The 14,296-nt window shown below is 39.5% G+C and overlaps 1 protein-coding gene across 1 annotated transcript; it reads left to right on the top strand.

The window, feature by feature from the left end:
- Nucleotides 1–7,016: 7,016 nt before the first annotated feature.
- LOC118379828 (transcription factor COE3-like) lies at nucleotides 7,017–13,955 on the top strand. Its single transcript, XM_052502070.1, has 6 exons — nucleotides 7,017–7,875; nucleotides 8,159–8,315; nucleotides 8,681–8,744; nucleotides 9,226–9,281; nucleotides 11,632–11,705; nucleotides 13,824–13,955. Exons 1-6 carry the CDS (start codon nucleotides 7,736–7,738, stop codon nucleotides 13,894–13,896), a joined length of 564 nt encoding a protein of 187 aa, XP_052358030.1. The 5' UTR covers nucleotides 7,017–7,735; the 3' UTR covers nucleotides 13,897–13,955.
- Nucleotides 13,956–14,296: the final 341 nt, after the last annotated feature.

Raw genomic sequence — 14,296 nt, 5'->3', positions numbered from 1 at the left:
CAGTGGTTTGTAGGTTGGTAGGCTAGGAGCAGTGGTTTGTAATGGTTGGTAGGCTTGGAGCAGTGGTTTGTAGGTTGGTAGGCTAGGAGCAGTGGTTTGTAATGGTTGGTAGGCTTGGAGCAGTGGTTTGTAGGTTGGTAGGCTAGGAGCAGTGATTTGTAACGGTTGGTAGGCTAGGAGCAGTGATTTATAATCTCAACAATCACTCTCCAATCTGCCCTATTACCAAGTTCTTCGCCTTTCGCATTTTCAACATTTATAAAGGCTGTGCTCGTTTATTAGATTAAAATTGTTGAAAGTGAAATACACATTTAAAGCTTTTAAATGAAACCGTTCAACTTTGAATTGAAGGCTGATCTGTATTAGGACATCTGGACAGTATGAAAGCCGACGACACCGACTCAACTTCCTAGCGGTTGCACATATTTCAGCGTTAATTATCCCGATACAAGCTTCATTAAAGCCAATTACAATATCTGAAGTTACCTAATCGAACCCTTTTTCCATAATGAAGGTGCCCCCTTGACATTAGACCCTTTGAAACAAATATATTTATAATGTTCAGAATGCATTTTAAAATTAGCCGATAGTTTATCAGGGTCCATCGCTATGTTTTCTTTGCATTGAAATTGCGATGACTGCAGCACGCTGTTAATTGATGCCTTGTTTGTTGTAAGGAAACAACCGCATTTCTAACTGGCAAACAACCCCGATTGTAAAAAAGCACTTGAATTAGGTTCTGTTTTGTAATTATGTTTATTTTAAATTAATTTCTAATTTCCGTTAAACTAATCAAAACTGTAAATCTTTCCTTGACTGATTTTATGACCGTGACTATTAGATAGCGTTTTGTATTTATTATATAAATTATATTCCTTCAAGCGACACCAAAGCAAGCCTGAATAAGACATGAATGTTCTGAAAATCACATGTACATTAACAACATGGGTTGTTAGATGTTTACTCTATACACTAATTAGATCGCGTGTTGCTTTCTAAAGGGCCAACAATCTATTGACAAACGTAACGCTTCTGTGATGCGCTGAATGAAGTTTGCCAGGAAATCTCAATAGTGGTGGTGTGGTCTTTAAAATGACCAAAAGGAGGCGCTCTTCGTCAAAATTTAGAGCCAAACGAGCAACGCTTTGAATTAAGGTTACAGATGCTGGATTGCCTTTGACAATTAAATCATTTTTTACTGTATATTCAGCAAACCCGGACTATTGTTTTGACTTGTGAACTTCTGTATTGAGATATAAGCCTACACATGAGAAACAATATGTCGACATTATGTAATATTATTTGCCATGTGTATTTCTATGTACAGAGCCTTCAGGATGTATTCACGCCCATGGACTTCTTACACATGTTGTCGTGTTACAGTCTGAATGTAAAATGGATGACATGTCACTGACCTACACACAATACCCCATAATGTCAAAGTGGACTTGTATTTTTTTTTTTTAGAAATTGTTCCAAATGTATTAAAAATATAAAAATAAATCTGAAATGTCTTGAGTCAATAAGTATTCAACTCCTTTGTCATGGCAAGCCTAAATAAATTATGAGTAAAGATTTGCTTAAACAAGTCACATGATAATTTGCATGGACAAACTCTGTGTACAATAATAGTGTTTAACATGATTTTTTAATGACTACCTCATCTCTGTACCCCACGCATACAATTATCTGTAAGGTCCCTCAGTTGAGCAGTGAATTTCAAACACAGATTCAACCACAAAGACCAGGGAGGTTTTCCAATGCCTTGCAAAGAATGGCACCCATTGGTAGATGGGTAAAAAAATATAAAAAAATAAACAGATATTGAATAGCCTCTTTGAGCATGGTGAAGTTATTAATGACACTTTGGATGGTGTATCAACACACCCAGTCACTATTTATGATGCAGGCCTCCTTAACCCTAACTCAGTTGCCGGAGAGGAAAGAAACTGCTCTGGGATTTCACCATTGAGGCCAATGGTGACTTTAATACAGTTACAGAGATTAATGGCTGTGGTAGGAGACAACTAAAAACGTTGTGGTTATTCCAAAATACTAAACTAAATGACAGTGTGAAGGAAGCCTGTATAGGATAAAAATGTTCCAAACCCTTCATCCTGTTTGCAATCAGGAACTAAAGTTAAACTGCAAATAATTTGTCGAAGAAATTAACTTCATGTCCTGAATACACCACAAAGCATTATGTTTGGTGCAAATCCAACACAACACATCACTGAGGACCACTCTTCATATTTCAAGGATGGTTGGTGGCTGCATCATGTTATGGGTATGCTTGTCATCGGCAAGGACTATGGAGTTTTTTTTTTAGGGATAAAAAAAATAAATGGAAATAGAGCTAAGAACAGGAAAAATCCTATAGGAAAACCTGGTTCAGTCTGCTTTCCACCAGACACTGGGAGATGAATTCACCTTTCAGCAGGACAATAACCTAAAACACAAAGCCAAATCTACACTAGAGTTACTTACCAAGACAGCGTTGAATGTTCCTGAGTAGCCTACAGTGGTTACAGTTTTGACTTAATAAATCGGCTTGAAAATAGTATGGCAAGACCTGAAAATCATTGTCTAGCAATGATCAACAAACAACTTGATAGAGATTGAATCATTTTTTAAAGAATAATGTGCAAATATTGTACAATTCAGGTGTGCAAAGCTCTGAGAGACGTACCCAGAAAGACTCACAGCTGTAATAGCTGCCAATGGTGATTCTAACATGCGTTGATTCTGGGGGTTGAATACATACATACCTGTATGTAAATTTGATATTTCTGTATTTCATTTTCAATACATTTGCAAAAAATTCGAAAAACATTTTTTCACTTTGTCATTATTAATGTGTGTCGATTGGGTGAGAAAATATATATATATATTTAATCCATTTTGAATTCAGGCCGTAAACACAACAAAATGTTGAATAAGTCAAGAGGTATGAATACTCTCAGAGGGCACATTAAGGGCTCGTGATTTTGCCAATACTCATGTTTGATTTCCTGTTATCATTAACAACATTGCATTTGAAACAAGCCACGGTGGACAGAGACGCAGCGCTTATAAAGCAGAGACGATCCTTTGTTTACGAGTTGACTTATCAGCGCCATATTTACGGTTATTGAAACAAATTAGAAGCATGTTGTTTTGCCATAAATATTAAAGAACATTTTATGAGTAAGAAATATGATTTTTTTTTCGTTCTAAAATAAGATTCCATCTGACATGCACGTTGTTGGTGACTCGCCTATATATTTTAACTTCGTGTGCTACCTAACAGTTAATTGTGTAATGTATTATGTGATGATTGGGGCGTGGAATAATAATCTATGCAAGTGAAAAACTGTCATAGGTGCAGTTGTGTGCTTTTGATGCGCAGTCACTCAGCTCTGACATTTGGTTGATGATGGTGCAGTCGGCCTTTACTACGAACACACACACAAACACACACACTAGAGAGCGCGAGAGAGAGGAAGCTGTAAAAGTGAAATATTGGAAAGTGCTGAATGTCGATATTTGTCTGAAGTAAAAGAGGACTCTTTCAACTATATCTGAAAATATTTTATATGTGGATGATTCAACTGCATCTAGAAGAAATGTCCTTTATGTTAAAACCACGTTTCTAAAAGCCACACAAAGCGTTCAAGTTCAATTTGTGCTCTAACCGTGAAAGCAGGACCCCTATATTGCCCGACCTGCCATCAACCACAAGCTGACTTGCATATTTAGGCTGCAGAGAAATTGACATTTATGGGATAAAAGATTACCCTAACTAATGTCTCAGTTTGAGAGAGTCCTGTGTTCAATATTGTTGCATTGTCAATTTAATTTCGTGTCCATGTCATGCCAATAAAACTCTCTGTCCGCTACTTATTGTGAGCTTTCGCATCCCAGGCTGGCATTAAGAAATATGTGGACTAATCTAGCAAAGTAATGAAACCATGTCCCGTTTAAAACAATAATATAATCGCGTCTTGTTGGATATTTTTTCTTCAATCTATGTTCCTTCACTCAGTGAAGTCTTGTTCATGTTTTTGTACAGTCAGTAACACGACACGCTGCTTTAGCGAACGGAGATGAAAACAGGAAAAGCTTGGTATATTTAGTCTTTCTCTCTCTGTGCTTTGGTATGATGTTGCGACTGGAGGAGAGGAGAGGACAGCTGGGCTATGGCCATCTCACCGACTTTGCCTTGACATCTGGGAGACCCATTGGTGTGTGGCACGCGAATCGGTTGATGTCGCTATTTAAATGCAAATTTGTGGGGGATCATTGAAGCCTCACCCCGTAAATTCACACAAAAGGAACACTTCATACACAATAAGGAGGAGGGTCGTTTTCTTCCGGAGGTCTTGGCAACACCAAGCAAATCTTATTCAAACCAACACTCCTCCTGCATGACTAACATTGTGGGTTTATTTTGTTGTCTGGCGTTCACCATTAGCACACTTCTCCAAATGAGATATAACATTAGCGATCTTTTACAACTAAATCTGCACACATGGTCGTTATGATTAGAGCAGAATGGGCGACACGCACAGTTAATGTTGAATGCAAAATATACACACGCTTTTTAGTGACTTGATATTAGAATATAATAGACGTATTGTTATTAATATTATTAATATCGTTGTTGTTATTATTATTATCATCATTATTATTAGTATCATTATTATTATTATTATTATGTATCTTGACTTACTATGCTATTGCTTTGTTCTAACTTTTTATTGCTAAAGAATAATCTATCCGTGCATCAACATCATGACTTGTTGAGATGTCGCTGCGTGCGTTGCTGGCTGATGTTTAAACACCACCACAGAATAAGCACGTGCGAGAAGCACTCATATGTCAAATTGAGACATGATCATAAATTAAAATATGCACTTATATGTCCATCAACGTCCCGTTTTTTTCTTTCCGTCCTAAGCACCTTGATTAATTTCCGTCTGTCTGACGGAAGCAGTTACAGAGGAAGGCAAAGTTAAAACTTGGTTTAAATGAAAGAGAGCATTTAGCACGCGACCAGATGATCCTAGAAAATGAGCTGAAATAGATTCAGGCTCAGCGCCTGTTGTGGCAGCAGCTGATTCCCTATTCCTGTCCAGATGGTTCCCAACACAGATTTGCATTCATTTTCGCCTAATATCGTCCAAAATAGAGGAGCAGCTGCATTTGTTGTCAAATAAGGTTTAAAACTCCTTTTTTTTATGACGGGGTCGTTACCTACGCGATGGGGTTGTCGAGCTGTCCGAGAACCTCTTTCTCTCCCGTCAACAGGATCAGTTTGAACAGGATCTGTCCTAAAAACCTACTTTGGTCATCAGATTTCAGGCCCTTTGGTGTATAATCGGCATTAAACATATCATTAGGCTACTTGGTGCAATATGCAGTTTCCGAGACGGAATTATACTGAGATAAAAAAAAAAATGTTGGCAAGTAATTTAATTTATGACCAATTGAAATAACATATTTAGAGGGGGAGGAAAAAACTAAAAAAGTCAAGTGCGCTCTATTTCAACGTTATAACATTTTACTTGCAACGCCGCAAACACGGCATTGGTAACATTGTTCAACGTCACATCAATTTATCGAGCAAATAATAATTTATAAGCAATTTGCATATGAATCCATTCATATGAACACTTTAGCACAATATTTTCCGGGGTTGACACAATAAATTGTCAAATTAATAAATTGTAAATTGTCTAGAAATAGAATAGCTTAACGATATTATCCTACAATAGTAATAAAATGCTATTTTATTATACTTACGTATTTAATTAGGACGTGGTGCAGGGCCGGGAAAGGAATGGATTTAGAGACGACGCAAGAACAACAGCCGCTTTGATAATTCACTTATCTTTGGCAATAGTCATTAACCCCCAACCCCAGCAAAATGCTGTCTAAAACACATCTCTCTTCCTTTCCACGTACACCCATCCCACCCCTTTAGTGCGCGGGGCTGTGGAGGTCCCCTGATAACCCAAATCGGACTTCACTTCTTTTTTTGGCCGCTTAATTACAATGTAAAAATATAGCTTTAAAAAAAAGGGTCTGCAAATTGGCAACAAGAAAGCATTTGCCCTGAAGGAGAAATACCTTCCCGTCATATTATTGTGCTATTTAAAAGTGTTTCTTTATTATTATAATAAAATACAGGTCTGTTCTTCAGAAGAGAAGAGGTTGGACACCGCGCATCCCCCGAGTCCGTTCACGGAATAGAATGATGTACACCCACATTAAACTAAATCAACTATCGTATTGAACATTCATGTATAGCACACATACAACCCGCGCGTTGCATTAGGCTAACACATTGCAACGACGCCCGGCTGTTTAATAAACTTCATGACAGACATGAGGTATTGCACATTGAATCGATACGAGTTCTTACCATGCGAATGGTAGTAGCCTGGGATACAGACATCTGACGCATTTCCCTTTATACAGACGGTAATACCGAGGCTACTGTTTGCAGCAGAGTTACTTTAGTTCGCGTTATATTCCACCACTTGAACCATGGCTGTATTAAAATAGCATTGATTAACTTTGACTATATATATGCGCTGGCGACCTCCTCTATAAAACATGCCAATTTAGATTTGGTAAAGCCTTAACAAATAGTAATGGTGAAATATATCCCATTGACATTGTATCTAGTTTTGACCAAATGGATTGGAAAGCCCTTCCTTTATGCTCCTATAGACATGTTATGCTTTTCCCTCAGACTTTTAGTCGATATTTCCTCATTCAACGCTGAGAACATCACATAGCAGCCTACCTGGGTAAAGTATTTAGTCACAATACCGCTCCCTTCCCTATAATATGTTGTATCGGCTACACTCTTGTCCTTTAGGATTTCATGTTTAGTGAATATTAACGTCACAAGATGTGCAATTGAGGGGGGAAATCTCTACATTTGATGGAGGAAAAAGTGGAGCTTGCCTTGCTGGAGCTCTCGGGTTTCAGCCAGGCAGCTATTGAAATGTAGGACTCTCCAGAATGAAGCTCGTTCAGGGACAGGACGTGTCACTGTTCCATATATGGTCGAAGCTCCGCCCAACAGCGCGTCATATTCTGACAGCGCGCATCCCGTGGGTTTAGAGTTTTGGCTCCCGGGAAAGGTTCCACTCCTCGGGGATAGAGGGTTGAGTTTTGTATGCTTCCATCCCATTCTGCAAGACGCTAAAGGCCTCTCATCAACCTCTCCTGCGTCCAGGAACACCTCCATAGTAATCGTTTCGTTTATTTTGTCTTCTGGAGCTGGAGCGCATTGCCAGAAGTGGTCGATTCAACTGAAGCTTTTTTTTTGTTGTAAATGCTTGTTGTATGATGACTCCAGCTTGAGGAGCCATCACCAAAAACAAAAAGTTTTCTTCAAACGCATTTCGAATAAAAACTAGAATAAAACAGAAGCAACTACAACCATATCCTGCTATTTGAACGACTCCTTCAACGACTAGGACCGCGTTCCAACCAGCTACCGAGATAGACTACAGTAACCCACTCTGTGAATTGTTCATGTCGTGCCAACACAGGACGGGCTCAAGGAGACAGGACTTGTGAACTCAACTGGGACCTTTTATTTCGTTCTACACGTTTTAACTACAACAAACTTATTTTACTGTTATTTGTCAACCACCAAGAAGGAAAGATTGCTCTTCAACAACTACCTTCCTATTATTCTCATTTGCCTGGAGCGGGTTTGTACGAAACTGTTTTAATGTTTGGAATTCAGGAAAATATAGGCTTACCTAGAGGAGGGACGACAATGAAAGAGGAACCGCTGGGCAGCGGGATGAACTCGGTCCGCTCGTGGATGCACACATCTGGGGTAGTGGATGCGAACACAGCCGCCCAAAGGTACGTTTGCCAAACATCCAATTTTTAATGCATTTCTCAGATTGCCCCTAAATCCCCACATTGCCATGTATCAATTACAATCTCCCTATGCGACTCTTCTCTTCAGCGTTCTCCAACGCTCATTACATCATATTACTGTTAAAGTGACAAATCAAGAAATCTCTTGTCTCTAAAAACGTGCCTTTCACACCATCTCCCAATGTTTTCATCTGATGCTAGCTCCATCTGCAGTGTATCTCTCTCTCCCATCTAACCGAGGTGCTCCTCTCTCTTCTCCCCGCAGCGGCGTGGGTTTGGCGCGGGCACACTACGAGAAGCAACCACCGTCCAACCTCAGAAAATCCAACTTTTTCCACTTCGTTCTTGCGCTGTATGACAGACAAGGACAGCCGGTGGAGATCGAACGGACAGCTTATGTGGACTTTGTGGAGAAGGACAAAGTAAGCGCCATTTCTTTGGAATATCGTCCCATTTTATTCATTTTTTATTTTATTTTATTTTATTTTATTTTCACCTACACAGTTCATCATTTGGTGGTAAAGGCAGGAACACGTCATAGGCGGCGGAGGAGGCACGTGCAGTTATGTGGATTTTATAAATGACTTCGAATGTCGCAAAAATTATTTTATACATTTAGTTTTTATATTTTTTTTACTCTACATAGATAGATACACCCCCTCCACACACACACTTGACCCCTTCACAATAGCCTATTTTGTGAGCTCATAATTACCACATCAAGACAAATATCAACAAAACACAGTAAATGTATGTTGAACACTGATTCAATGCTCGTTATTTTCAGGAACCAAACAGTGAAAAAACGAACAATGGGATACACTACAAACTACAGTTACTGTACAGCAACGGTAAGTGGTACGGCTCCTGATAAGGAAATACACTGGGTCTGATTATTAGTATCAAGTGAATCCGTACAAATCAGGGATGCGTGCTGGGACATTGATTCTGTCAGATAAACGTTGTATGGTGTTTGTTAGTCCGATATTGGGTTACATTTTTAAAGTGGTAAATTGCCTACGGTGTCGGTCGGTGTCAGCTAGCATCGTCTGTGGTTAATCCACGCTCAGTTAGCGATGCGTGGTGAATCAGATATGAATCCACGTTTTAACCTGACGCGAACCAGATGATGATCATGAACATGTATTGAGATGACACATGTTTATTAAAAACAAACAAACCGTGTTTTTAATGATATTTATTTTATGTCAGTAAAAAATTGTAAGACATATATTTTCTAAAATATAATGTGTAAGCAAAATCACAGTGTAAATAACAAGATACTTGTCAGTGTAAATGACAAGATATAAAATATATATACTTTATTCACAGGTGTCAGAACAGAACAGGATCTTTTCGTACGATTAATCGATTCCATGACAAAACAGGTAAGATTTTTTTAAAAAAATATATATATAATTATCTGCAAATGCCAAATTGTATGGGTATGGTGTTTGAAATATAACGTGCTGTGGAAACGTGCGTGGTTTTCAAATGGACCCTATTACAGAAGATGTATGCTTCAATTATGAGCCTGTAAGTTATTAGGCCATGTGTGGTTGTGGGTTTTAATGGTTTATATTTCACTATAAATCAGCTCGCTCTCGGGTTGGAGCGATTGTAATTGTTGTTAATTATTGTTTTTATTTTATACAACTTTTGTGACTCGGCTATAGAGATGGACAGTTGTAGATATGCCGATATATAGTTAATTACAATAATAACCTTTAGTGGCCTCGCTTTAATTCGGGTTGTAAGCTCCAGGGGTCTCCCGTATACCCGTGCACCGATTCCCCTTCGTGTTGATTTAAATTCGCAGCAAAAGTGTTGAATCTATTTAATTTCCATTTTTAAAATCGCGATTATACTTTGACATGAGATATTATATATATTTTTTGGGGGAGAGAATGCTATAAAATATTTAGCTGATATTACGGTTCCTGAAATGAATTGGTTTTGTAGGTCTACTACCGTGCTTTGTGTATTGGCTCGTGAGCCCATTTTTAGTCAATTAACCACTAATTTGTCTTATGTGCTAATAGATGGGATGTCGAAGCCATCAACACACATAGGTCTTATCTGCTATGTAGTATACTTGTGCGTTGACAGTCCATCAGTTCAGAAATGTTCAAATAATTATTTATTGTGACAAAAAGACGAGACTATTATTGCTAAAAAAAAAAAGAAAGTCTCGGTTCAATAACAAGAGCCCCTTTTTAGTACGAGAGGCCACTTGAGTGGACAATGGGACGCGTTTCCTCAACCTGAATGTTTTCGGAAATCACTCTCGGCGAGTATGGGCTTATTGTTAAGTGCACTCCGCCAAGTTCACTGAATAGCCTATAGCTTCAGTGTCTAGGGTTAAACAGCATTATTATGACCAGTTTTTTTATTCATATTTTGTCACCTCTTATTATTATATAGGAAATATAGGCTACACGTTAGATTCGCCCCACTCCTCGTTGACTGTAGCCTATAGGTCTGTCTATGATCAGAGAGTCAATGACGCTGAACCGTCAGTTTATAGATTTCTGTTTCTTCAGCCGAGACACGGGAAATAAATCACATGATGATAACTGCAATACCCCCCAAATCCCTCGTATATAGATGTTGTAGCTAGGCTATGTGGTACCCCCCTCACCTCCAATGGAACAGAGCTGTTTCGATGTGTTTTCAACTACTACCAGAGGCACCAAAAACAATATTAAAATCCCTATCTCATTTTGCTATGAAATATTTTATGTAGTGATGTGTTTTTTATTCAGCCGCTTTATGTCCCCTCTTGCTATAGCAGCGTTGTTGTTCATTGTTAAATCAATTGTGATAAGGCCCTATAGTGTGTCACGCGTTTTACTTAATTGCTAATTATAAAGAGTTTATCTTTGATTAAAAGCCCCGCTTCTTTGGTTTTACATTCATCCGAGATGTAACGGCGGTGCGCGCGGGATAGGCAGGCTGCTGTTGTCGGGCTGTAGCCGTGCATCACAGACCCGGGGCAGAACGAGGGAGGGAGAGAGACAGACAGAGAGCAAAAAGAACTGAGGCCGAGCGCACCTTACAGCTCCACGCCATCTGTTAAAGCCAATGCTCAAAAATTACTCAACCGAACCCCCCGACACCGCTTTTTTTTTTTTTGTATCCGAGAAAAATCATTGTTAGCGGCTCAAAATAAACAACAGATTGCCCATTAGCTCTTTCCCCCCGAAATATCTGTAGATTAGAATGGCGCTGATGTATACGGAAATTGGTATTATTTACATCGCCCATCTGCAGCAGAACCAACGTGGTGTTGGTATTATCCTGGGATAAATTAATTAAAAATATATAAACAACATATACACATATTAACCTATTTGACATTTTTTTGTTGTGGTCTAGCAAATCATTTAGGCTATTTATTTACATTACAATATATATAAATATATATTTTGTCAAATAAATTAATTGTTTGGAAATTATCTACGAGAAATGAATTTATATTTACAATTTAACCTATAAAACATAAACTATACAATTGCTGTATGTAGACCTATATGTCAATATTAGTAGGCCTATATAATTTATGAATTAATAATAAATTATATAATGAATTGATCCATTTATGAATTGAATGTTATTGTGGTTTAGGTTAAGGTTGATATCCTATAGCCCACAGAGATCGGCAAATGTGCAACGCGTTATATCCAGTTCGATATTTGAAACGTCTGCTTCTGATGTATTTCTCGCTTTGATTCCAAGGCTATTATCTATGAAGGTCAAGACAAAAACCCAGAGATGTGCCGAGTGCTTCTCACACACGAAATCATGTGCAGGTAAGAGCTTGTCACGGTGATTAGCTACATTTCAAAGTCCTTTTAATTAATATATGCTTGTTTAAAAAAAAATATAAATGTTATATATTTCTTTGTTATGTTATTAAAATGCTGAGTTTTTTGTTGTTGTTGAGGATACTCCTTAGTAGATTTATTAACGCATCAACCTCAATCTCTTGTTGCAATGAAACCACGTCGGTCCATATCTGCAGAATCATAGCCAATTTTACATAGGCTGCCTATTCTCAGACATAATATCATGCGAAATAGAATATTATAACTCGGGAGGTTGCATTCAATGACCGTTAGGAATTACAGGCCAGAATCCCTGTATCGATTTAGCCTTCTATAGTCGGGTTTGATTGGTCAACTGACAACAGACACAACACAGAGAACAGATGACGGCACATTCCTGTGTTCTGTCAACGGGCGTTCCTTTTGACTCGCGGAATAAAAACCCAGAAATGGAGCTTTGATAATCTTGCCCCCCTGCATTAGATAAAGTCACTGCTCTTATGAAGTTGGGTTGAATCCCTGTTTGTCACGAGCTGACCCACACAGTAGTCCACACAGCAGGCGTCATCCTGCTCCAAGAGGGTCGAACTACACCTCATCACCACGCCGCAATGTACAAAAAAAAAGAGCTGTTTTCCCTTTAGATGACGGTTTGCATATCAATGAATGTATCAGAGGTGTGTGTGTGTGTGTCTGTATGTGTCTGTATGTGTGTGTACACACACGGCTTGTATTTAAAGGCCGTTTCTGTTGAAAACACAGATGTGGTTTGGAACTCTAGAAGTGGAGGACTGTTAGACGTTGTTTATTCACTTTAACTTTCAGTAGCAGCTTTAAAGAGCTTCACACCCTCCTCACGCCATATGGTGTTCACTGAGCTCGTCTGGACATGTAACCATCATACAACTAGACTTTAAAAAATAAAAAAATAAAGTGAGAATGAAGCATAACATTTTTGGTATAATTTCAACATGAATAAAACTGTACCACACAGTATTGGATCCGGTCCTATCCCCATCGGTAGCTATGGCTAGACCCCAGCACCATAACCAGCACCAGCGGCTAAACCGAGACAATGCTACTTCAGTGAAAGATTGATGCAGGGGCTGCATGGCTTCTGAGCGTTCTAATGAATCTCTGGCCTATCACAGAAAGGCTGGTTTTGAAGATGGCCGTCTGCATCCTCTCCAGAATTAACAGCTTGACAATTAGAGGGAAACAAAAAAAAGCTGAAGCTGTGGAAAGACGATTCCCCAGCCTCCTGGCGTCTTCTGTTCTCAGTTCAGTGCTAGAGACACAACACCACAAACATCTTGTCTCCCTGAGACTAGCAAACGTGCAACAGCAGTGCTCGGCAATGCTAATGCAAATCGCACCCTATTCCCTACGTTAGTGCACTACATTTGACCAGAGGTCTATGGGAATAGGGCTCCATTTGGGACACAGCGGCAATAGGGCTCCCAAATGGCACCCTTTCCCTACGTTAGGACACATTTGACCAGAGGTCTATGGGAATAGGGCTCCATTTGGGACACAGCGGCAATGCTAAGTGGCTACGTCCCAAATGGCACCCTATTCCCTACGTTAGTGCACTACATTTGACCAGATGTCTATGGGAATAGGGCTCCATTTGGGACACAGCAGCTGGAGGAATGACCCTATTCCCTACGTTAGTGCACTTTTGACCAGAGGTCTATGGGAATAGGGCTCCATTTGGAACACAGCTGGAGGAGATGTTTACCCGTTTGGCCGGCGTGGCGAGACTGACGAGGTTCCATACCAATCAACAGACAGACAGACAGCTAGCGCCAGGCATACAGGCACAGCTCAGCAACAATCATTATCTACACACTGTCACGCTTAGATAAATATACAATTAAAGAATTCAAAGAAAATGTTACGAAGTAACAATTAAACATGCGAAGATCCACACTTGTGTGAATCTCTTTGAGCTGCAGTTTACACACGCAGCCCAAATCTGATATATATATATATATTTTTAACCAATCTGGATCTTTTGCCTATAAAAAAGGGTCAAACGATTAGAATTGGTCTGCCTGTGTGAACCTGACTCTGATCACATCATCATTTCCTCCTCTCTAGTCGGTGTTGTGATAAGAAGAGTTGTGGCAACAGGAACGAGACTCCTTCAGACCCCGTTATCATCGACAGGTAAGAAACAGACCGATGTTCGGTTACAGATCTTTTCTCTATTCTGGTTTAGTCGTGGTGGCGTGTGCTGTGTGTATGTGCTGTGTGTATGGGCTGTGTGTATGTGCTGTGTGTATGTGCTGTGTGTATGTGCGGAGTGTATGTGCTGTGTGTATGTGCTGTGTGTATGTGCTGGTGTGTATGTGCTGTGTGTATGTGCTGTGTGTATGTGCTGTGTGTATGTGCTGTGTGTATGTGCGGAGTGTATGTGCTGTGTGTATGTGCTGTGTGTACGTGCTGTGTGTATGTGCTGTGTGTATGGGCTGTGTGTATGGGCTGTGTGTATGTGCTGTGTGTATGTGCGGAGTGCGATGGTCATGGTTGTTGTAGTCATTCTGGGACTGTTGTTGTAGTCATTCTTGGGG

This window comes from Oncorhynchus keta, unplaced genomic scaffold (assembly GCF_023373465.1).
Source record: "Oncorhynchus keta strain PuntledgeMale-10-30-2019 unplaced genomic scaffold, Oket_V2 Un_contig_149_pilon_pilon, whole genome shotgun sequence".
NCBI lineage: Eukaryota > Metazoa > Chordata > Actinopteri > Salmoniformes > Salmonidae > Oncorhynchus > Oncorhynchus keta.
Note: the sequence above shows the minus strand (reverse complement) of the source record. Positions and strands in the feature narration are given on the sequence as shown.

Bases quoted from the DNA above. Each gene is read 5' to 3' on its own strand.
- LOC118379828 (XM_052502070.1), top strand. From the start codon at position 7,736: ATGTTTGGAATTCAGGAAAATATAGGCTTACCTAGAGGAGGGACGACA. The intron at 7,876-8,158 runs GTACGTTTGCCA...TTCTCCCCGCAG, and splicing joins GCGAACACAGCCGCCCAAAG to CGGCGTGGGTTTGGCGCGGG. The intron at 8,316-8,680 runs GTAAGCGCCATT...CGTTATTTTCAG, and splicing joins ACTTTGTGGAGAAGGACAAA to GAACCAAACAGTGAAAAAAC.